The sequence below is a fragment of the Mus pahari genome, chromosome 23 (genome assembly GCF_900095145.1).
Source record: "Mus pahari chromosome 23, PAHARI_EIJ_v1.1, whole genome shotgun sequence".
NCBI classification, from domain to species: Eukaryota; Metazoa; Chordata; class Mammalia; order Rodentia; family Muridae; genus Mus; species Mus pahari.
In genome coordinates this window covers 6,341,225-6,363,299 of record NC_034612.1, presented here as the reverse complement: position 1 = coordinate 6,363,299, position 22,075 = coordinate 6,341,225, and the positions used below count along the sequence as shown (strand labels likewise).

Genomic DNA, 22,075 nt, shown 5'->3' with positions numbered 1-22,075 from the left:
TTAAATAACTGAGAAAATACATCCTTGCTGCATCCTCGTCAGGACTGAATGAGGCATGTTTACAACAACCCTGGAATCCAAAGCGCTAAAAGTCTCAGCTGCTAACAATCCCACACCTCCGTCTACACAGTAATTCGTTTGCTTCTCCAGGTGTGAGTAGCTGTTATCATCCAGGGGGACCCGGAGCTGACAGCTAGGCTTTAAGTCTCATCTTAGCTCTGAAGTTTTTGCATAAGCACATCTTCCCTCCTAGCCTGTGGCTTCTTCTTTCCATATTAAGAAAAGACGGGCTTTTGAAACGAATTCTCTCCGTCAAGGACCTGAGCCCAAATCAACCTGGGTGCCTTGTTCCTCCGGCGTCTCAGAGAGGGCAGGCAACTCCTTCCGAGCCACGCAACAATTAGAAGGGCTGTGCTGCTGTGGACCGGCTCCTTGGTGTTACTCTAGTCGACCTTTCTAAGGGAGTCTGAAGACGGAACAGACACTGTTCACACTCAACATAAAGACCCCTGCGGAAGGCCAAGGTCGCACAGTGTAAACATTCTCAGCACACAAGCTAACCTCCTGGCTTTCTTTCCTGGGGAGGGAAGTGTGGCAAAAATCCATCCGTGGTCGGGGAGCTGCTACAAGAGGCATCCTGTATAATCCCATTTTATTTTATCATCCATCTCTTATTCATTCGTCAAGTCATTCAGTAAGCTTGAATTGAAAGAGGTTACGCACTCAGCAAGGGGCCAGGAAACATCTGTGAACCAAACGGGCAACACCCGGGCCCTTGAGAAACTTAGATTCATCGAGGGGCAGGGAGAGGGGCAACAGGGACCGCAAATATGCAGGTGGCTGGATAGCCGGGTAGGAAGAAATGCCCGGGGGGGGGGGGGGGAGGAAACAGCACCTCAAGCATGATTGCAAACAGAGTTTTACCTAACACAGTCGGGATGAGGTGTGACTCAGAGCAGGGGTCTGCGGAACTGGAGGGGTGAAGTCAGACAACCGCTGGGGTAGCTCTGGCATCAGGAACACCGTGTGCAAAGGCCCTGAGTCAAGAATAGAGCGTCTCTATTCACATCCAGGAAACAGCGAAGAGACCTCGAGAGAGGGGACAGAGCAAAGAAACACGAGGTCCAGTCCAGTCTAAGCGGCAACGGGTCAGACTGTGGGCGCTGTAGTTAGCTGTGCTTGGGGAAGGCCTCATGGATGTCTGTAAAGGGGAAATGTCAGGATCTGCCCCAATATTTAGTGGCAACCCCACGATGGCGCATACAATCGACTACGGTGGACCACCACGTCACAGACTACCGAGTCACTCTGTCTGGGCCACTCCTTCCCAGGAGAACTGCAGCATCCCTGGATCTGACCCTGTGCGGGTCTCAGGATCAGCCTCATGGTGACACGGGACAACGGGCAATGAGGGTCTGTAGCTCCAGGGGACACGAGCTGAGCCCCTTTACCAAAGGAAAGAACACCGTGCCACACGCGCCCTCTGTCTCTGCCTCTTCCACTGCCCGTGAGCCCTCCATAGTGGACAATTCCACTGCCATCCCAGCCTCCTGACCTCTTCCCCAGCCTCGGCCTTCTCCTTTCCGCTTGTGTAATCTGGAGAAATGTGTTCCTCCTGTGGGGGCTTTGGCTGAACATATTTGATTGATTTTTTTTCTTAAATAGGCTACTCTCTGGTAAGAGGGAGAATGTGCTTTGTGATTTTTTTTTTCCTTCTCCCTTCTTTTAAATGGCAACAAAAGACAAAATCCAGTTTTTCCCTGAAACCCTTCCAGCGTGGAAGGGATGCATTCTAAACACAGAGCCAAGGCAGCTTGGCTTGGTGATTCAGCCTGGGGCCGTGGAGGGTGGAAGGCTTAACTAATTGCCAGTCTTGCATCTGACATCTTTCCGTCCTCCGGCCAGAGGAAGAAACTGGAGCAATGAGTGGAACTTCCAAGGGAGCGCTGAGCAGAGTAGGTTAATGCCCAAGGCATCTGGGACCATGTTCTGTGTGACCGGGAGCCAGTGATATCCCTTCTCTGGGCCTTACAAGAAGAAAGGTCTAGCCTTCGTCTGAATCTGAAGTGTCTCCCCAAAGGCTCATACATGACAGGACTGAGCTTCAAACTTGGAGCTCTGAGAGGTGGTAGAGTCTTTAAAAGCCAGAGCTTCACAGGCTCTTGGGGAAGGTGGTGGGGAGGGGGCACATCAGTGTTTGTCTCCATCTCTCACTTTGCTATCCTGGCCACAAGATGGACAACTTTGTTCTGGGACACTCTCTTCCCAAAGCAAGGGAGCCAATGGATCATGGATCGAAGCTCTGACCCCTGTATACAGCCCCCCTCTTCATATGGTCATTGCATCAGACATTTGGAATCTTGACTTACATGGACCTGGAGGGTCTTAGCCTCTTGGTTGATCTTTCTAGCCCAAGAATGTTTATTGGGGTAGAGCCCAACACCGGGAGAAGTCTGGGACAAAGACGAGGAAGCAGAAGATCTGATAAGCCAGGTGAAGCTTGCATCCAGACTTTAGGATCCACTGGCTCCAGGCAAGCCCGCTGTTTGCCCATGATTATATTTTCTGGAGGCACAGACACACATCACAGCCCTCTCCCCAACTCGCACAGATCCTTAGTATCCGGTGCTGTCACTTTTTATACATCTCCTCCACACTCATTTCTGAGCGTGCCAGCCTGGCTTCCAGTAGAGGAGACCCCTGGTTTCCCCTGAGCATTTCCTCTGGCCGCTGAGAGTTGACTGCCTGGACGCAAAATGGCAGGATTAATGTCCCTTTGGAATACCCGTCTGCTCACAGCTAACGTGAGCTGATACCATACCCAGCTTCTTCACGCATGGGTGGAGAGACTTAGTGAGCGTGGGCTACACTGGCTCATGGTGTTGCCCTGGGGAGTTAGCCTTGGTTGTCTCTGTGGTGGTAACCAGATGTTGTCCCTGTCTCTTCCACTTCCCTATAGAGCATCTTGTCACAGACAAGCTGCCCCTCCGTCCTTACCTCTAAGGCTAAATAAAAAGGAATAGCCCCATAGCTAAGATGACCAGAGACACTGCGTCCGCGTCCGTTAGATGATGATTCTGTAATCCAGACTGCGTAGAGCTGAGCTGAAGGTGCAGCTGCCTAGCGTACCACAAGGTATCGCCCCGTCTTAGGCCAGAGCTAGATTAGGAGTGGTTGAAGCATCTAGAGACAGAAGAGCCTGCGCGGTAAGGCCTGGCTCACACAGACATGGGGAGAGGAAGAACAGCACAAGATGGGGAGGCGGGGCTTGTAAGGGTGGAGGGGCGGGACTTGCAAGGCATGGAGAGGGCGGGGCTTGCAATCGTTACTGTTCAAAGGTGTTGAAGAACATCTTCACCAAGTCTTGGCCGTGACCCACGCGTGACAGGGGCCATCTATTAGCTCACAGAATTATTACCAGAGAAATGGATACAGTCCCAAATATCAAGGCTGAGACTGCTCAAAGTCATACAATCAGTACACAGCAAAGCAGGGATTCGAGCCTGTGAGCTCAGGACCGGCTTGGTGGAAGACACACGGGGAGGGAACGTGGGGACTCTTGGACACCGAATGGGGATGCCTGGTTTGTCCTCTGCACCTGGGGCTGAGGAGCTATGCAGGAGTGTGTCTAAACGGGCAGGCCTTCCCAGTTCAAAACATACATTCAAGGCCTGTGTAGTGTGGCCATGTTTCCATTCACACTAGAGGGAGGCCTCACCACATACCAATAGAGGTAGCTCTACTTGGGAAATAAGCAAAAAAGATGTTATAGAGACTTTTGGCGGGAGAGGATCGAGTGGGGCTTCACCCGCCGAGCTAGCTGCCCATTTCCCAACATTATCAGCAGCACAGAGCAGAATTGTTCTGGATGGATGGCTGGTCCCCAAGGGCAGAACATCATTGTCCCCAAGCAGAACCGAAGCCTAGAGATGTTGTTCAGACTCCTTACCATTTCCTGTGTGCCTCTTTTTTTTTTTTTTTTTTTTGGTTTTTCGAGACAGGGTTTCTCTGTATAGCCCTGGCTGTCCTGGAACTCACTCTGTAGACCAGGCTGGCCTCGAACTCAGAAATCCGCCTGCCTCTGCCTCCCGAGTGCTGGGATTAAAGGCGTGCGCCACCACGCCCGGCTTCCTGTGTGCCTCTTAATCAGCAGCGTTCAAGACAGACATCTGTCCTTCTAACTCCGGTGGCTTCCACACACAGATATAGAAGATCTCACAGATACATGGTCCTACTGTTCGATGTACCACAAAGCCCAAAGTGGGGGGTGTACTAACTGGGTATGAAGGGAACTCAAATATGAGTCCCCACTCCAACCCCCGGCTGCCCATCCCAAGAGACATGGCCACAAAAGGGTTGCTTAGGTTCTGGGTTCGAATCCTGTTTCTACCACCCATTAGCAGGATCCCCTCTTGCCTCAGTTTCTCCCCTGAGCCCAGTTGACACTTGTGCTAGCCTGTAGTCATGTTGACAAGGATAGAGGAGAATAAACCCATGTCAAGTGCTCGGCACAGCGTATAGCACACACCCAGCGAGGGTGTCTGCTGGGGTTACTGGTGATATTAGCGTGGATAATGGTGGTGCTGTCAGTCATAACTCCGGCATGGAGATGAGAGTGGGTATGAACAGAGAAAAAGAGGAAAGAAGTGAGAACGTGGCCCTTTGGCTGCCAGCAGCGTCCTTTCTTGGGAGCCCCCAAGGGTTTGCACGATGTCATTTCATCTAGACTTTTTTTTTCCCCTAAACCAGAATGAGAAATGTAGGGTCTATGTCAGAAATCATTGCAAATTCCAAATTAGTGAGGTTCTGTGGACCTCTGAAAGGCGCTGGAGGGAAAATTGGTGGATGGGGTGTTTTTTGAGCTGTCAGGGCAAGCCAGCTGATTGATTGAATGACTTGGTCAATAGACCAAGCAGACGGCAGCCAGGGAGCCGGGCTCTCGAGTGCGGGAGAAAATTAAGGAGAAGCCAGCAGAAGCCAGCAGGGGAGGGGAAGGAGGTGGTCACACAGGGACAGGACAGAAAGGGATGTGATTACTCCAGACACTCTGGAGTTGTGGGGCCGTGCTGCTGCTGCACCTGGAAGTCAAGTGCACCAAGCTATAGTTCCTTTAGGATGCTGGAATTACTCTCGGCTTACTGTGGATCCTTAAGCAAGTCACTATACACTTCTGAGCCTCTTGTGGTACCTTTGGAGGTTTGGATGATATCGTGGGCTTTAGATACCTTGATTGCACACTTGGCCCTTAGTACAGTCTCGTTCAATATGGAGACTATTTGCTCTGACGCTACAGTTGGAGGTGACGGCTTGAAGACCAGTGGCTCTCACTGTGTCACCCCCAAATGTCCCGAGAAAGAAGCAAAAAGAGGTGGGTGACTTAAAGTCTGAGAGGAATCGGTTCTGCAAAGGTCTCAGCACTGGGAAGGCTCTTTAGAGGTCCCAGCCTCGTGTCTCCGGCTCCCCCAAACTGGCCCAGGCAAACAGGAAGTAAGAGGCCAGTCTCAGAGCTCGATGGGAAAGGAGAGCCACAGGACTCCTTGCCACGTGGAAATTCTTTTTCATATTGGATTAAACAAGCTTCTTTGGATGGTAATTGCAATTATAATTACGATAAGACATTGTGCTCAGCCTAATAAGTGTGTGTTTGCTATAAGCATCTAAACACATGATGGATTATTAGTCCCGGCTCTAAAACACAGAAACGGAGAGTTGAATACACGGGTGGCCATGTGCTGCATCCGGTGGTGGATGCTGCCAGGGTCTTGGTGGTTCCAGAGCAAGAGGAATGTGAGAGAAGTCAGGAGATGGCTACCCTGAGCCTAGAAGGACGAGCGAGGCCTCCCCTAGCAGAGCCAGGGAGAGTGAACACAGTCGAGGCAAGGAAATGGACAGCTCCAGCAAGGACAGGAAGGCTCCAGTCACCCCAGTAGCTATTAACAATGAATAATTGCAACTCCAGTGACAGCTAACACTGAAGGAGCGCCTTCACTGCACCAGGAAAGGTCTTACGCTCCCGCCATTGTCTGCTCACAGACACCACCATAATCATCTCTATGTTACCAGGGACTTGAGAGGGCTTATCTAAGATCACAGCGGGGGGGGGGGGCCACAGCAGGACTAGCTTTAAGCTCCAGTCAGCTTGATCCCAAAACCCTGGTGACTTCTGACTGTTAAATTCCTACCTGTTATCAGTTGAGAAGCTATGGAGCTTTAAGAGATGGCTGTTCATGAACGTGTAGGAGGGAGCTTGCCCCAGTACATGTGCACATGCACACACACACATGCACACACACGTGTATACGTGTTTGAAATTCCTTTGGGGCCAAGGAGAGAGCCCGGAAAATTCAGTGGGAAGTGATCCCAAGTCTGGCTACCTAATAAAGATGAACTTCCCTAATGAACTCACAATCCTCGGGTAATGGGTTTGACTTTTAAAAGGCTGATAAAATGTCTCCACGGAGGAACAGACCTTTGCCAACAGTTACATCCTCAGAATCCGTGTGGAGGAGCCACTCCCACAAGTGAGAGGATCGGATACCTGAGCCAGAGTTGAGAAATGGCTACTGCTGTGCAAAGCTAGACACTGGCTTTCCCCAGGACTCTCTTTCTCTCACAGGGAGGAGAGGGTGGTGTAGACAAAGGATGCATTGGGGCAAGCCTAAGTTGGGGGGAGAAAGGGCGATTTGAGAGCACACTGGTGATTGGTTCCCTGGCAGTGAGAATCTTCTGAAAGCTTTCTGCTGATTGGTGTTGGTATGGAGTGGCCACAACATGCATTCATCCTATCATTGTTATCACTGTCAGCATTCTCATGGTCATCATTACCCTCACCACCATAATCACCACCATCATCACTATGACCATCATCACCACCACCATCATCATCATCACCTGCTGGGTGCCGGATGTGGGAAAATAAGGAGGTGGGAGAGACTTAAGTCCCGTCAGCGCTTGGGGAGACTGGACAGATGGACTCAGGAGACTGCCGTGGGACCCCACAAAACTGCCGCTGGATGGGCGTCAGGCCGTGTTAGGCAGCCAGACCCCCATTCCGGAGGACGTGGGGAAGGCACAGACTTGGCTCCGACTCTTGGGCACCACAGACTGCTGAGAACCATGGAAGAGCTGGCTCCGGGGTCTCTGGGCCTCACGGAGGCCAGAGACGACAGGTTCTCAGTCTCGGACATCCCAGATGCCGCTGGATGTCGAGGAAGAGCTGAGAACAAAGTGGGGGCCCTGAGGGCAGCTTGGTCAACCTCGGGGCTGAAGGGAGAAGTGGCAGGGGGAGAAGGCACTGGGTGGTTCCCACAGGGCGGGCGAGAGTCCTTCGTCCGGTCTGGTGGCTGGAAACGTTGGGAGGCCTTCCTGCGGGAGATTAGATGGGACTCTAATTTAATCTCTTTAGGGGAAGGTCTATTCCATCGCTCCAGCGTGGCGAATCTAGATGATAGGAGGTAGTCCATGGTTTTAGAGCTTTATAGTAGAAAACAGAGAGGGAGAGGGAGAGAGAAAAGGTAGAGAAGTAGAGGCCAGCCATGGCCACATGGAGAGAGAGAAGGGAAGGGGAGGAGAGCGAGAAGTGAGAGTAAGAGAGCAAGAGCTTAAGAGAGACAAGAGAGAGAGGAGGGGCCAAGCAGCTCCTTTTATTGCCAGGTAACTGTGGGGCAGGGCATACCTGGCTGTTGCCAGGTAACTGTGGGGGTAGAGTCCAGCCAGACTACCAGGAGCTTGGGGCATTGCCTGTGTAACTGATAGCCACAGGATGATGGAGTCGAGGGCTCGTGGTGTCAGGTATTGTGTCTGGGGGCATAGCTTACAGTTCCGTCCCTTGTAGAATTGTCTACTGGGTCTCCGGAGTAAGTCTTGCTCAACCAGAACACAGATTGCCTTTCACGGTCCAACCATCACCGTCATCACCGTCATCACCATCCTCATCTCCATCCCCAAACCCAACAACAACAGCAACAACAAAAATACGCATCAGTCATTTACTCAGTGTTCAGAAACTCAGTGTTCATTTCACCACCGCCTTGGACGGCAGGTAACCCTAACATCCAGACCAACACGTCCCCTTTATGACAGCCCCAGACAACCGCAGGCTTCACGGTCGCTTTGCCTTCAGTAGAGAAGAGCCTTGGGTCTGTGTCTTAGATGGGAGACATAAGAACGGAGGAGCAAGGAGCAGAGCGTGCCTGATGGACGGATGGTGGGAGTGGCTTCAGGACAGAAGGGTCGTGTCCGCAGGGCAGCGTGGGAGAAGACAGCTCGGGAAGAACCAGGAGTCTGAGTGAGCAGCGGTACCCACTCCATTGCAGAGCTGATGAGCTTGGCTTTGCCCCTGACCCCGCATGCCCTGCCCCCATCACTTTATGCAGGGACTACATAAGCTTGGGTCCAGTGTCCTCAAAGCCAGCCTGGCTCTGACAAACGCTGACACGGGGATCTAGTGATACAGACAACTCAGGGAGAGGGACCAGTGGTCCCTCCGGTGTCTCCGGCGTGTGAGACATGGTATCTGACAGCTTCCCCCATGGAAACCCTTTATCTTGGTTCTCTGCTGTGTTATTTTAAAACTAACGAGCCCAGACCTCGGCGCTCGCTGCCTGCTTGCTGCCTGCCAACGAGATTTGTGGTTTGTCTGCTCTGTTCTCTCTGTAGATTTCTGCAGCTGCTTATCCTCTGCTTGTTAAGAATGTTGTCCCCAACTGCATGCAGTCTGGGGCAGCATACGTGTATATGTGTGTGAGTAGGGAGGTGGATGCGTGACATACATGTACATGTGTGTGCTTACATTTGTGCTCGTGTCTCTGTGTGCATGTACATGCGTGTGTGTGGGTGTTGTGTGCATGTGTGTGTGTCCACACGCATGTGTTCATGTGTGTACTTGTGCATATGTGTGTCTGCATGTGTGCGTGTGTGCATGTGTCTCCGTGTGCATGTGTGTGCATGTGTATGTGTGTGCATGTGCGTGTGGGTATGTGCGCAAGTGTGTGCTTGTACATGTGTGTGCACATGTGTGTGTGTGTGTGTGTGTCTGTGTCTGTGTCTGTGTCTGGGGATTCCTCTGCCTGCAGCAGCTCAGTAGTTAGTCCTAGATAGAGAGAGAGGACAATTCCACCCATCCTTGAATTATTAAGAGAGAAGCCAGGACACACTGAAGAATGGACACATGGTATTGACAGGTGCCGAACCAGATACTCTACTTGGTGGGAAGCAAAGCTAACCTGGCATGAAGCTTTTCAACATACCCCCAAGGGCACCCCAACCTTCCTCCCTCTCCTCCTCCGGCTCTCTGGGGGAAAACCATCAGAATCAGCAACGAGTGTGTCCCCAGAGGCAAGCTTGAAAGCACCAAGAGCCAGGCGGTGTCTGAGCTCAGGGCACACATTGTCTCTTCTGTTCCCCACAGGGCAGCTCTGCACTTTCAGCAAGAAGGAAGGGACTGGGCCAGGCCACCCAGCTGGTGAGCGATCAGGTGGATTATCTGACAGCTCCTGTCTAGCCCCTTCAACATCCTCCTGGACCAGACTCGGCCTCCTGCACCCACCTGGCTTTGCTTCCTGCAGACTGGCACCTCTCCTCCCTGCTAGCGTCCTTTCTCGGATGTTTTCCTCCAGAGTGGGATGATTTATCATATGTGTGGCCCCGTCTCTCCTGCTGGACTTCAAACTTAAGGAAAGGACTCATGTCTGGGTCTCCTGAAAGGAAAATGGCAGGGTTAGCAGGAGAGTGAGGGGATGCATGAATGAATGAATGATTGGATGGATGGATGGATGGATGCATGCATGCATGCATGCATCTAAATGGGGGAACTGGACCTTTCTGTGCTTTGTGAGCATATCTTAGGAGCCAGCCGGTCCATCCAGATGGAGCACTCCTACAGAGATATTTTATTATCCCCAAATTCCTCTAGGATGACCTTAGAGCTCCCTCCCTGTCCAGTCCCCACCAAAGTCTAGCCAGATGCTCCACCTTAACTCCAGATGGTCCAACCCTTTTTTTTTAAACTGTACTGAACGCGGCATCTCTCAGATGCATTTCTCAGTTCCTATGCATCGCCTGACATCCAAGCTCCTATTTCCTGCTGCCCGCTGCCCAGCCCGGTATGGGTATCTCTAATTGGCATCTCAAAATAACACTTGGGGGGACTGGCTCACGAGGCACATCTCTCCCTGAGGATCCATAAGCAGTTAGCAGCGGCCAGGGAAAGGAGAGATTATTTTTCTTCAGTGGTGTAGTGACTGGCAAGAGGCCCGTGCTTCTGTGATACCGTAATGAGACTGACTGGGTCAACAAAGGAAGTAAATAAAAAGATATGAGCGTGCCGCTGGAGTGGCTGGTTGAGGAAAGGATCAGCCAGACTGGCAGGAGGTTGAGAGGCAGAGATGCCGGTGAACATAATCAAAATATACTATGGGCGTGTATAAAAAAAAAAAAAATGCCACGACAAAACCTAGTGGGGCGTGTCATTCATAGATCCTAATAAAAAAGTGTCGTCTCCAAGACTGAGCGCCAGAGGACCCTTCACACACACCTGTCTCTACCCTCCCAGCTCCGTGAGAGACAGCCCAGGTCACACACTTTGGCGTGACCTTTGGCCTCTCTTTTATGCCCCATGTCCAATCCCTGTGCAGACCCCGTCGATTCTGCCTTGACTGTCTGAGAATTCGGGCCCTGCCAATCCTGAAGGCAGCAACAGCTCCACCCACTGTTCGCCCTCTGTCTAGCTCCGCCCACTGTTCCCGCCCTCTGTTTAACTCCGCCCACCGTCCTCCCTCTGTTTCACTGTGGATCTTCTCCCTCACTGTCTCCACTGAATGAGGGCCAGAGGAGATTTTTTTTAATATCAAAGTCAGATCATGATTCCTCTGCTCAGAGCCCACTGAAGTGAGAACCTGGCTCCTTCCAAGGACTCTGCCGACCCTTGGGAGCCAACCCTTCCCTGCCTGAAACCACGCCTACTACTCACCCCTCCCTCAGTCAGCTCCGGCTCACTGCTGGTCCTCAGTCTCTGGCTGCACCCTCTGCCGTTACATGCTCCCAGGCATGCTCTCTTACCACCTTCAAGCCTTTGCTGGAATGTCACCTCCGCTTAGTTCATTTGAAGCTTCAATGTTCTCCCGGGAGCACTTCACGTCCCTCCTGGGAGCACTCTGCCTTCTGCATTATGATCCGCTTCCTCTCTCCGAGTCTCTCATCACCATCCGATGGATGGTCTTCATGTTTATAGCATGATGGTTATATCTGTTCTCCGCACTCTTCTGCCCACCTCGATAGAATGAATAATAACTACACACAGCAGGGGCATCTTTGTCATTGGGCCCCCGGTTGCCTCCCGGGTGCTGACGACATAGATTGCATAGATTGCATAGGTGCTTAATAACTGTGTCCCGAATGGAGAAGAGTTGAATAGTTGTTGGTAGCCCCTATCAGGAGTTTTCTCTCTGCCAGCTCTTGTACCAGGTCTCGCCCCACCACGCTGGACCCAGGTTCCCTGAGGCTGAAAAGGTCTCACGCGGAGAGCTCTCTCTGCTCACTTCATCTCTCCTCTCAGCAGCAGCCATGATCCCCTAGAGCAGTGGTTCTTAACCTAGGGTCACTAACAATCCTTCACAGGGGTCGCTTAAAGCCATCAGAAAACACAGATATCTACATTACGATCCATAACAGCAACAAAATTACAGTTATGGAGTAGCAATGAAAATAATGTTATGGTTGGCAGTCACTGCAGTATGAGGAACTGTGTTAAAGGGTCGCGGTATTAGGACTGGTGACAACTCCTGTCTTTAAGGGACCCATCTTGCATGATCTCTCCCGGGGCGCATGTATGTTCTGTAATCAACAGTGGCTCTCCTCGGAGGAATCCACAGCCTGGGTCTGCAATCCTGGCAGATGCCAAGGTGCCAGGCTGGACAACACTTTTGTCCATGGCCACAGACAGTGGCAGGATCAGAGCTTGAACCCAGGGCACTGGGACTCCTGAGCTAGTGCTTTCGAGGTTGCCCTAACTATTTCATGACACATTCGAGTGGGATGCCGTTCCTTCTAGGCAGGTCCAGCCATGAGTTCTAATCCCCTACTTGTCAGTTTGATCCCTCGCTGCACAGCAGCAGTCAGTCAACAGGCCAGCCAGTGGAAAGAGATATGACTGGGTGGGCTGGGGGTTGTCTGGGGTTGGGAATGAGGGTCAACATACAGGTGTGCTTTGTAATGAGGGTTCAAAACCCAGGATCAGGTGACAGACTGATCTAGTTTGCTGAGCTGGGCCAGAAACTCTGAGCCAATGTTTCCACGTTTAATTTTTTGACTTTATTAATCTGCACTTGATTTACAAGTCTCTCTCTCTGTCTCTCTGTCTCTGCCTCTCTCTGTGTCTCTGTGTCTCTGTGTCTCTCTCTGTCTCTGTCTCTGTCTCTCTCTGTCTCTGTCTCTGTCTGTCTCTCTCTGTCTCTGTCTCTCTCTCTCTCTCTTTCTCTCTCTCTCTTGCGTGCATGCGCGCATCCTGGAACCGTTCACCCACCGTCTCAGGAAAGAGAGGGGAAGACTGCATGTCTCAATAGCTCCCAACCTTCCTAACGCTGCGGCCACCTTTAACACCATTCCCTCATGCTGTGGTGACCCCCCCAACCATAACATGACTTTCGTTGCTACTTCATAACTGAAAAATCCGCTACTGTTTTGAATCACGGGGTCAATTTTCTGAGGTCGCTGCTGTCTTAGGCGACCTCTGTGGAAGGGTGACGGCTTCTCTTCCAAAGGGGCCATGGACCCACAGGTTGATAACCACCGACCCTGTCCACTACGCAGGTCAGCCTAGGATCAAGCCTAAATCTTGTGTAGATGCTGCAACCTGACTATTCCAAGTGCGTTCCAGAAACCGCAGCACGGGGATGGGTTAGGACGTAATCACCCAAACTCTCCCCAACACCACTGAATCAGCATTCACTAGGACAGGATCACCTAGTGGCTCTCGGGCACACTAAAGCCCAAGAGAGAGCTGTGCACGTGACTCTGAAAGATTCTTCATCCTCTTTCCCAACGTGTGCCATCCCCCCTCCCCTCCCCCATCTGTCCACTCTAACACGCGGTGTCCTGTGTAGGTCTAAGCAGTTTCTCTGCCCCTATGCCCTTCCCTCTCTGCTTCCCTGACCAGCTTCCGTTCACCCTTCAGGGATCTCACCTCGGTCCCCTGCCCATGTCTTCAGGCTGGTTTGGGTGTTGGTGTGTGGCATCATGGCTCCTTACACTTTAGTCCTCTGGCTTTTATTTCCTAGTTTTAGGGCTTCCCTCGGCTTCCATGATGAAGCCTCCTGGAGGGACCGTGTTGTGGTCTGGACTTTCGAATTCTTGTAATACACCGTCAAGTTGATGCTCGGTGAACATCTGTCGGGCAATGAATGGAAGGCAGAGGGAACATCACCTTAGGAAACTTTTCTTGTTTTTCATTCAGTCTTTACTAAAATACACACGACTGCGCCCGCATCCAAATGACACTCTCCACCACAGAATCCCCAATCTTCTCTCGGGCTTTGTTGCTTTCTTCCAGCCGAGATAAGGAAAGCTTGCAGGGTCAGGCTCCTGTAGATTACCTCCAAGCAGGCTTAATTAACTAGATTAACCTTGAAAAGGACCTGGAGTTCCAAGACTCTGGGCCCAAGTCCCAGGAGCCGAGGCACAAATTAGCCACATCCATCTTATTGCTGGACTGGGTCAGCTCCGGGATGGCGTCTCGGGAGCCTGAAGGTCTGCGCTTCTCAGGAGAATGGAAGGCGGAAGATCCCAGGCCTGTTGCCAGTACAGGGACAAGGGTGGGTCATTCACAGCCTGGAGGCAGAGCAAGCGTGTGAGGGCCTGGGCGAGTCCCTTTCCCTCACCAGGTCTGGGGATGGGGAGGGAAGTTCACCATGCTGCATACTGTACAGGGTCCTCAGCACCCACTCAGAGGCCAGGTTAGAAGTGCTGAACACACAGGCGCAGCTGTGGGGGATGGGGATGGGGGAAGTAAGAGTCAGGAGTATCTCACAGCCAATGGCCAAGGACTGCTTCTCCTTGTGAAGCATAAGATACACGCCAAACCCTGTGATGCCCGTGTCCTGCAGACGCTAGAAGAATTATCCAGCGGGCTCTATGCCTCTGCTCAGCACCTCCTTGTGGTTTTGAAGTATGTCTCAGAGTCTCAGAGTACTCCACTCTCTCTCCCTCCCTCCCTCCCTCCCTTCCTCTGGCATGCTGGCTGGGTATTTATTTCCATCTCCATCCCTCCGTTTCTCCACACTCGGTGGAACTGACTGCGCCTGTTGGCATGTTTCTTTAGAACAACAATGTGCTGGAAGGGAAGAAAGAACTGTCCATCCCAGGGTCTGGCATTCAGTAGGCGCTTAATAGGTGCAAACTGCTGTTATGACCAAGGGATTGCAGAGAGAGCACTGGCCCATGGAGACGAAAGGCTACAGCATCAGGCTTGGCTCCGATGGGGATGATGACGTAGACTTGGGTAATCCCTGTGTGTCCTGAGACCCCGGTTTTCCCACTCTCCATGGAGGTGGCTTGGCTCTAAAACTCTTGTGGTCAAGCCTTATTTGTCTGTTTCTAAAACCCTGTTAACTCTGCCTAGGGCTAGGGTCATGAGGATTGGCCTCTGGCTCCAGGCCAAGTGAGTGGGTTTTTTGGGTTTTTTTTGGGGGGGGGGTTTTGTTGTTGTTGTTGTTGTTTGTTTGTTTTGCTGTTGTTGGGAGTGGCTGGAAACTCTGCTCCATCTGTGGATGTTTTGATGGAGAATCGAACAAGCAGCTAGGGACCCAGGCATCTGAGAGAGTTTTTTAAGAAAGTTCAGCCCTGACTCTTATCAGAGGCTAGGAATCAGCTGTTCGTTGCCATGACTACAGGCAGCAGCCCTGCCAGGGCCTCTGATTAGCAGGAATGCAGAGAGGAAGGAAAAGCCTCAGGAACTGAGTACCCCCCTTCTCCCCCTCCTCCCGTGAAGTGGAGTGTGCCGGCCCTTGACTCTCAGCTGTCCCCTGAAGATCTTGCCTTCTTTTAAGTATTGAAGAAAGAAAAGAAAAGACATTACAACATTGAGTAACTCTGTGGTAAAGACAAAGCAGCTGTGGGCATGCTTCTGCAGAAATGGAACACTGAATTTTTTTCTCGAAGCCCCGAGAAGACGCAAGACTGGAAACAGAAAGACATGATACTGGTTGCAGCTAACACCGGCTCCCTTGAAGGGCAGTGATGCTTTGCAGTCAAGTCCCATCAAGTCCCCTCCCCTTGATTTGTAAGTCAGGGTCAAGCCTGATCTACAGTCCGCACATAGGATCTGTCACCAGAATTCTCTGTGTTCATCCCTCCATCCCTTCAGCAGTAAATGGATGTAGCGTCAGACGTTCTGATGACGTGATGGTCAGAGAACCGGTCCCCATCTCAAGAACTCACGCTCTCATGCAGAAGAGTATCAGTTAAAGGACGTATAAAATTGTCAGTGAGGAAAGCGGCGAGCCCAGTGGTTCCTACCACGGGTGAAGAGGGGGCAAGACGCAGAAGTCAGGTACGGTTCTCTGCAAAGGTGACCCTTGAGAGAGGATGAGGGGATGGCCAGGCGAGGTGCCGCAGGAGCTGCGTGCCAGGTGCACAGAACGGCAGGTGCCAAGGGCTTGGGGCAGGAAAAGCTTCTGACCTATTTGAGAAACAGCAAGAAGACCATAAGGCTTGAACAATGAAGAGATGCAGAGAGAAGCAGGAGATGGGACTGAGGCCAGATCCTGTGGCATCTTTTGGATCGTGCGCGTGGTCTGACAAACGGCTATCTTATCTGGGATGGTTCTTTAGCGTGTAGATTCCTGGGTCAACCTCTTTGAGACTGTCATTCATTATATCTATTGTATAATATACGCATTATTGTGGAAAACAAAGCAAAACAAAACCCACTCCTAATCCTTGCTCCGGCGGGGCGGGGCGGGGGCGGGACAGGGGCAGGGCGGGGGCGGGGCAGTAAGCAGTTGTGTTTTAGTTTCCTTGAGTTGAGGATGTGACTGTACCGTTCTGGCTCAGCACACCTCACGAGGTGTCTAGGGTCCTAGGGTCTTTCCTCAGAAACCTCATTGGGAACCTTGTTTGATAGGGCCAGCTTGGGAAACATGGAACTCTAAGGTCGCTATCACTTCCAGTTTCAAGAAAGCTGAGCTGAGCTCGGAGATGGTTCAGCCGCTCAGGCGCTTGCTGCACAACCGAGTTCCATCTCTTGTGCCCATGAAGGGAGCTGGGTGTGGCGGCACACCCTTGAAAATATAGGTCTGGAAGAGTGGAGACAGGAAGACGCCTAAAACTCACTGGGAAGCAAGCGCAAGCCCTAAGTCCCAGAGGCAGGCTTTATCTCAGAATGGTACCTGAGGTTGACCTTTGGCTTCCATGTGGGTACACGCGTGTGTGTGGATCCGTAGGCAAGAGACAAGAGACCTGGAGGCAGTGGGAAGCTGAGCCACAAAATGTCAGTTTGCCTGGAATTGAATGTTCCATCATGGAGGAGCCTGTTCCCGCCCTTCAGCACTTTCTGTAGAATTTATTATATTTCTGTTTGTTTTGCCGCAGATTTCCCCGTGGGTTACCCCAGTCCAGAAAGCTGGAGCTAGCACTATTGGAGAAAAAGATCAAGCTAGGCTAGCACATCTCTCAGTGCATAACTACAGAAATTTCACTGCAAAGGGCTCGTCTCTGGTCTCACCTCTTGCCCTCCCTGCAGGTGCTGAGGTCTTTCAGCTTAACTCCTTCTGCCTGGCACACACCTCCTCCCCATTTCTGCAGATACCCGTACAGAAGGGACACAGTATTGTGGAAAACAAAACAAAACAAAACCCACTCCTAATCCTTGCTCGGGCGGGGTGGAGAGGGGCGGGGCGGAGAGGGGCGGGGGCGGGGCGGGGGCGGGGCAGTAAGCAGTTGTGTTTTGTTTTAGTTTTGGTGAGTTGAGGATGTGGCTGTACCGTTCTGGCTCAGCACACCTCATGAGGTCATTGTCCAATATGCCACAAGGATTGTGTTCTTCGCCGAAAGCTTATTCTGTCCTAGAGGGCTCGCGTCCACATGCTTGCTTGCGTGGCTGGATGTCAGCGCTGGCTACTGGCAGCAGGCCTCTCCGTGGGCCTGAGTGTTCTTACAGCACGGCAGATGATGGTCCCTAATGATCGCTCAAGGAGAGCGAGGCAAAAGCTGCCTAGTGACATAGTCCGAGAGTCATACACGATCACGTGTCCCGCTTACTCATGGCAAGCAACTTGTCGGGTCAATCCGTTATTTCCAGCCAAGGGAATATGGCTGATCGATCTGTGGAGACATTTTAGGCCACCTCGTTCTGAACGTTAGCCCTGCGAGTTCCCTCTCCATCTGTGGCTCATCAAAGGAGTCTTTTCTGAGTCTGTGAAGTAATAATCACTCTCCTACCTTCCCAGTTCTCTAGGCTACTCCATCCTCCCCCTAAACTGATCACGTTCAATAAGTCACATTTTCCACACTGTCTTAGTTAGGGTTTTACTACTATGAATAGATACTAAGACCAAGGCAACTCTTATAAGGACAACATTTAATTGGGGCTGGCTTACAGGTTCAGAGGTTCAGTCCATTATCATCAAGGTGGGAGCATGGCAGCATCCAGGCAGACATGACGCAGGAGGAGCTGAGAGTTCTACATCTTCATCTGAAGGCTGCTAGCAGACTGGCTTCCAGGCAGCGAGGATGAGGGTCTTAAAGGTCACACCCACAGCGACAAACCTATTCCAACAAAGCCACACCTACTCCAACAAGGCCACACCCACTCTATCAGGACCACACCTACTCCAACAAGGCCACACCTTCTAATAGTGCCACTCCCTGGGCTAAGCATATACAAATCTTCACACATACTTATGTGACAATGATCGCCTCTGCCATCTGGATATATATACCTCACGGTCCTAGTAGCATCCCTGACCAGGTCACCACATCCCTGCACTGAGAGCTGGCACTGAGGTTGGAATTAATGAACGCAGGTTGGCCTGGACCAGGCAGGAGGCCGCCTTGATTAGAATCTCCATTCCCCCCCTTGGCTGGCAGCGACTCACCGCTCTGCTCCTGAAGATAGACTAATAAGTGGCTGGCAGAGATGGATGTGTTCTCTGCTCTTGCTTCTCTATGGACTGGGCTTGGCTCGCTCCCTGGAAACCCTAAGGATCAGGGAATGTATCAGATCCATTCATTCCTTGGTTGTAAAAAACCACCGTTGATGCAGAAGATGCAAGAGATGTAGGAGATGCAGGAGATGCAGGAGCCTGGTGCAGAAGATCAGGCAGCGACTTTGACTTGACCGGGAGTCGGGAAGCAGGAGGAGCTCAGATACACTCAGGAACCTCAAGCTCCTGGATCCTCAAAGGCTTGAGTGACTAGGCAACCTCTTGTCCCTTCCAAGGACTCAAAGGCATACTAGTGACCACCACCACCCCAGGTATTGTTTGGCAGGAGGAAGGAACCTTTTTTTTTTTGGTTTTTTGAAACATGGTTTCTCTGTGTAGCCCTGGCTGTCCTGGAACTCACTCTGTAGACCAGACTGGCCTCGAACTCAGAAATCTGCCTGCCTCTGCCTCGCAAGTGCTGGGATTAAAGGCATGTGCCACCATTGCCTGGCAGGAGGAACCTTAAGCCTTCATGGGAACCAAGTAGGTCACCCCACCCCTGCGAGAGACACCAGACTGGCTGATTTACAGGAAAGCAAAAGTAACGCAAAATGATATTTTCTAGATCTTTTGGTTGGCACAAGTTATCATTTTCCTCATGCCACATCAACTGTCCAGGGGCCAACGGCGTTCTCTGTTTCAGTGCGGAGGAAGTTGAAACTCAGGAGTCCAGTGGACGGGTATACTGCAGATGCTGAGGGAAGAGCAGAGCATCCGCAGGCACGCATCCAATCTTCTCTACCTGTCCGATATGAATAATATCAAAGACCACAGTGGATTCCTGGAGACCAGGATAGTAGCAATCACTGCACATACTATGACACTATGTGGTTTTGATCCTTTACAGATGAGCCTATGAATAGGTTTTATTTATAAATTAGGTATAGTGTGAGGTTAATAATGATAATTAAGGAAATGGGGAAATAACATACTACAAATGTGATCTCTCTCTCTCTCTCTCTCTCTCTCTCTTTTAAAATACCATACAGTGCGTTCACCGTCTCATAAAATGGAAACACCTGTGTTCCCTTTAGTGTAGTCAAATACCCGGTAACATCCATTCTCCTGAGGGCTTAGTGAGTACAAAAGAGTGACTTGGGCACAGTGCTTGTTATGGTTTGTATATGGTTGGCCCAGGGAGTAGCACTATTAGGAGGTATGGCCCTGTTGGAGTAAGTGTGGCCTTGTTGGAGGAAGTGTGTTACTGTGGGCGTGGCTTAAAACCTTCATCTTAGCTGCCTGGAAGTCAGTATTCTGCCACCAGCCTTCAGATGAAGATGTAGAGCTCTCAGCTCCTCCTGCACCATGCTTGCCTGGATGCAGCCATGCTCTCTGCCTTGATGATGATGCACTGAACCGCTGAACCTGTAAGCCAGCCCCAATTAAATGTTGTCCTTATAAGAGTTGCCCTAGTCATGGTGTCTGTTCACAGCAGTAAAACCCTAACTAAGACCGTGCTCTAGTACCAACTCAGTTAGTCTGCTAAAGATAACCTACTACTCAACCGACGGTTGGGTGCCATACACAGTATGGATATGCTGGATTAAAGGATGTGCCATGTCCCAAGAAGGAGACAGTAGGACTGTGGGAGGTTCCATTGTACTACTAAGAGAAGTATACGCTTATTCTTGTAATGTGCTGACAGAATTTTTTCATTTAATACTTTTGAAACTTGAATGATTACTTGTTAATAATAAATAAAAATAAATAAATAAATAAATAAATAAATAAAGACAGACCTATGGGTAAGAGGTGCCAGATACACAGAGACATAGAGTTTTAGCGAAGGGGGGTTGACGGGGGTTAAACTATTCCTTCTGTGCTTCATTGAGAGGAAAAAGTGAATTCTGGTCTCCAAGACTCTTCCATATTTGAGTCAGGAGAACATGTGCACAGCAGTGATGAACTCTGAGGCAGAGCTCACTTAGTGTGGCTCTCCTCTTTCTTATAAAAATTGTCATGGCTCAGATGTCGTTGCCCTTCCTCCGAGTGGCTTCAACGTTCAGAGTTTGTAGCCTTCAAGTCACCAAGGCCAAAAGAGAACCTTGGAGATGACACACAGATCTTGGCTGCCTTGAACTGGAAATGCCTCCCCACCCCACCCCCCACCCCCAAGAAGGTCAGTGATAACCTAATGATCTCAGTCTAGCAAGGGGCTAGAAAGTCGTAGATCTGAATATTTAATGTAGGATTTTAAATGTCCTGACAGGTTTGCCTCCTTATCTCTTCCCCTGCAGGGCAGAGCCCCAGAGCAGTCTCTTGCTCCCACATGAGGATGGACCTTCAGAAAAGCTGGGCCAACATCTGGCCACTGAGGCCCTGGGGACCAACAGCTGGGGAAGAGAGAAGGCCTGCAGGGAACTGGGTCCTGCCAGAGCACACAGGTGAGATGCTGCGCTGCGCCTCCCTCAAACCAACTGCAAGTTAGAGCCGAGTGTGTGACAGTGACATCAGAGCTGAGTGTGTGACAGTGACAAGTGTGTGACAGTGACGTCAGAGCCGAGTGTGTGACAGTGGCATCAGACAGTGACATCAGAGATAAGTGTGTGACAGTGACATCAGAGCTGAGTGTGTGACAGTGACATCAGAGCTGTGTGTGTGACAGTGACGACTGTGTGACAGTGACGTCAGAGCCAAGTGTGTGACAGTGACTGTGTGACAGTGATGTCAGAGCCAAGTGTGTGACAGGGAAGTGTGCCCTCTCTGACTCCATCTCTTTCCCGAGACCCTCGTTGGGATCTTGAGCATGGGCTAACATGTTTTGTCGTGGGCCAGAGAGCCAGCGGTTTAGGTTTGCGGACCTGATGGTTGTTGTCACAACTCTTTAGATCCAAGCACTGAATGGGTATCCTGGAGTTCTAATGACAGTGTATTTATAAAAACAGGGGACAAGCTAGGCTCGGCTCATACAAGTTAGCTTCCCCTCAGTGTGACACATCTTACGGAAAGAAAATGAGGATGGCTATTCTTGGCTCTTGGCTTTAGAGTTTTTGCTCCGTGGTCACTTGTTTCTGTGATGGTGTGTGTTGAGGAAGGATCGAGGGATGGGAAGAAAAGGAGGGGGAAGGGGAGGGGGGAGATCAAGGAGAGTAGAGGAGGAGATAGAGGGGGAAGAGGAGATGGAGATGGAAGGAGGAGAAAAGAGAGTTGAAGGGAAGGGGGAGATGGGGAGGGAGAGGAAAGAAGGGGATTACAGGGAGATGGGGGAGGGGAAGAGGGAGAGTGGGGGAGAGGGAGATGGAGAGGGGAGGGGAGGGGAGGGGGAAATGAAGGGGAACTGGAGTGGAGGAGAGTGGGAGATGGAAGGGAGAGGGGAATGGGAGGGGAGGAAGGAAGGTGAGGAGAGGAGGAGATGGAAGGGAGGGGTAATGGAGAGGAGGGGAGGGGAGAGTGATATAAGGGAGGGGGAAGAGGAGATGGAGGAGGAAAGAGAGACCTCTGCTTCCCTAGTTGAGACTCTTCCTTTTTCTACCTTTGTTCCTTTGAAAGCCCCCCAAATATCCAATCATCACAGTAATGCGAAGTCTTCCCTCCTCATTGGCTGTCCTATACGTCAATCATCTCAGGAACACCATTACACATACACGCACCCCAAAGTATACTTTACCTGTCTCCTGGGCATCACTCAATCCAGTCAGTTTGATATTCTGGCTTCACCCCCACCTGGGTCGTTGGTCAGACGAGACCCTGACATCTAATGATATGGAAGCGCCGGCTCTGAAAGCTCTTTTGGCCTCTCCAAAACAGCTACCACAGGGAAGCAGGGTTCAGACGTGAGCTGTGGGGGGTGGGGGACATCTTAGGTGCAAACCAAAGCCATAGGTGTGGGACACAAGAGGTCCTCAAAATAGAAAACTTCTGGTTCAGACCATTAGAGC

The 22,075-nt window shown here is 51.1% G+C and overlaps 1 protein-coding gene across 2 annotated transcripts in view; it reads left to right on the top strand.

The window, feature by feature from the left end:
* Srrm4 (serine/arginine repetitive matrix 4) overlaps positions 1–22,075 on the top strand; it is a 152,893-nt gene that overhangs the window by 92,810 nt on the left and 38,008 nt on the right. For both annotated transcript variants that reach the window (XR_003842969.1, XM_021186662.2), the window contains exon 2: positions 20,435–20,581. Coding sequence is in view for 1 of the 2 variants with exons in the window: in XM_021186662.2 (XP_021042321.1) it covers positions 20,435–20,581 (147 nt within the window). In the remaining variant the exon portion in view is untranslated. The remainder of the gene's footprint in view (positions 1–20,434; positions 20,582–22,075) is intronic.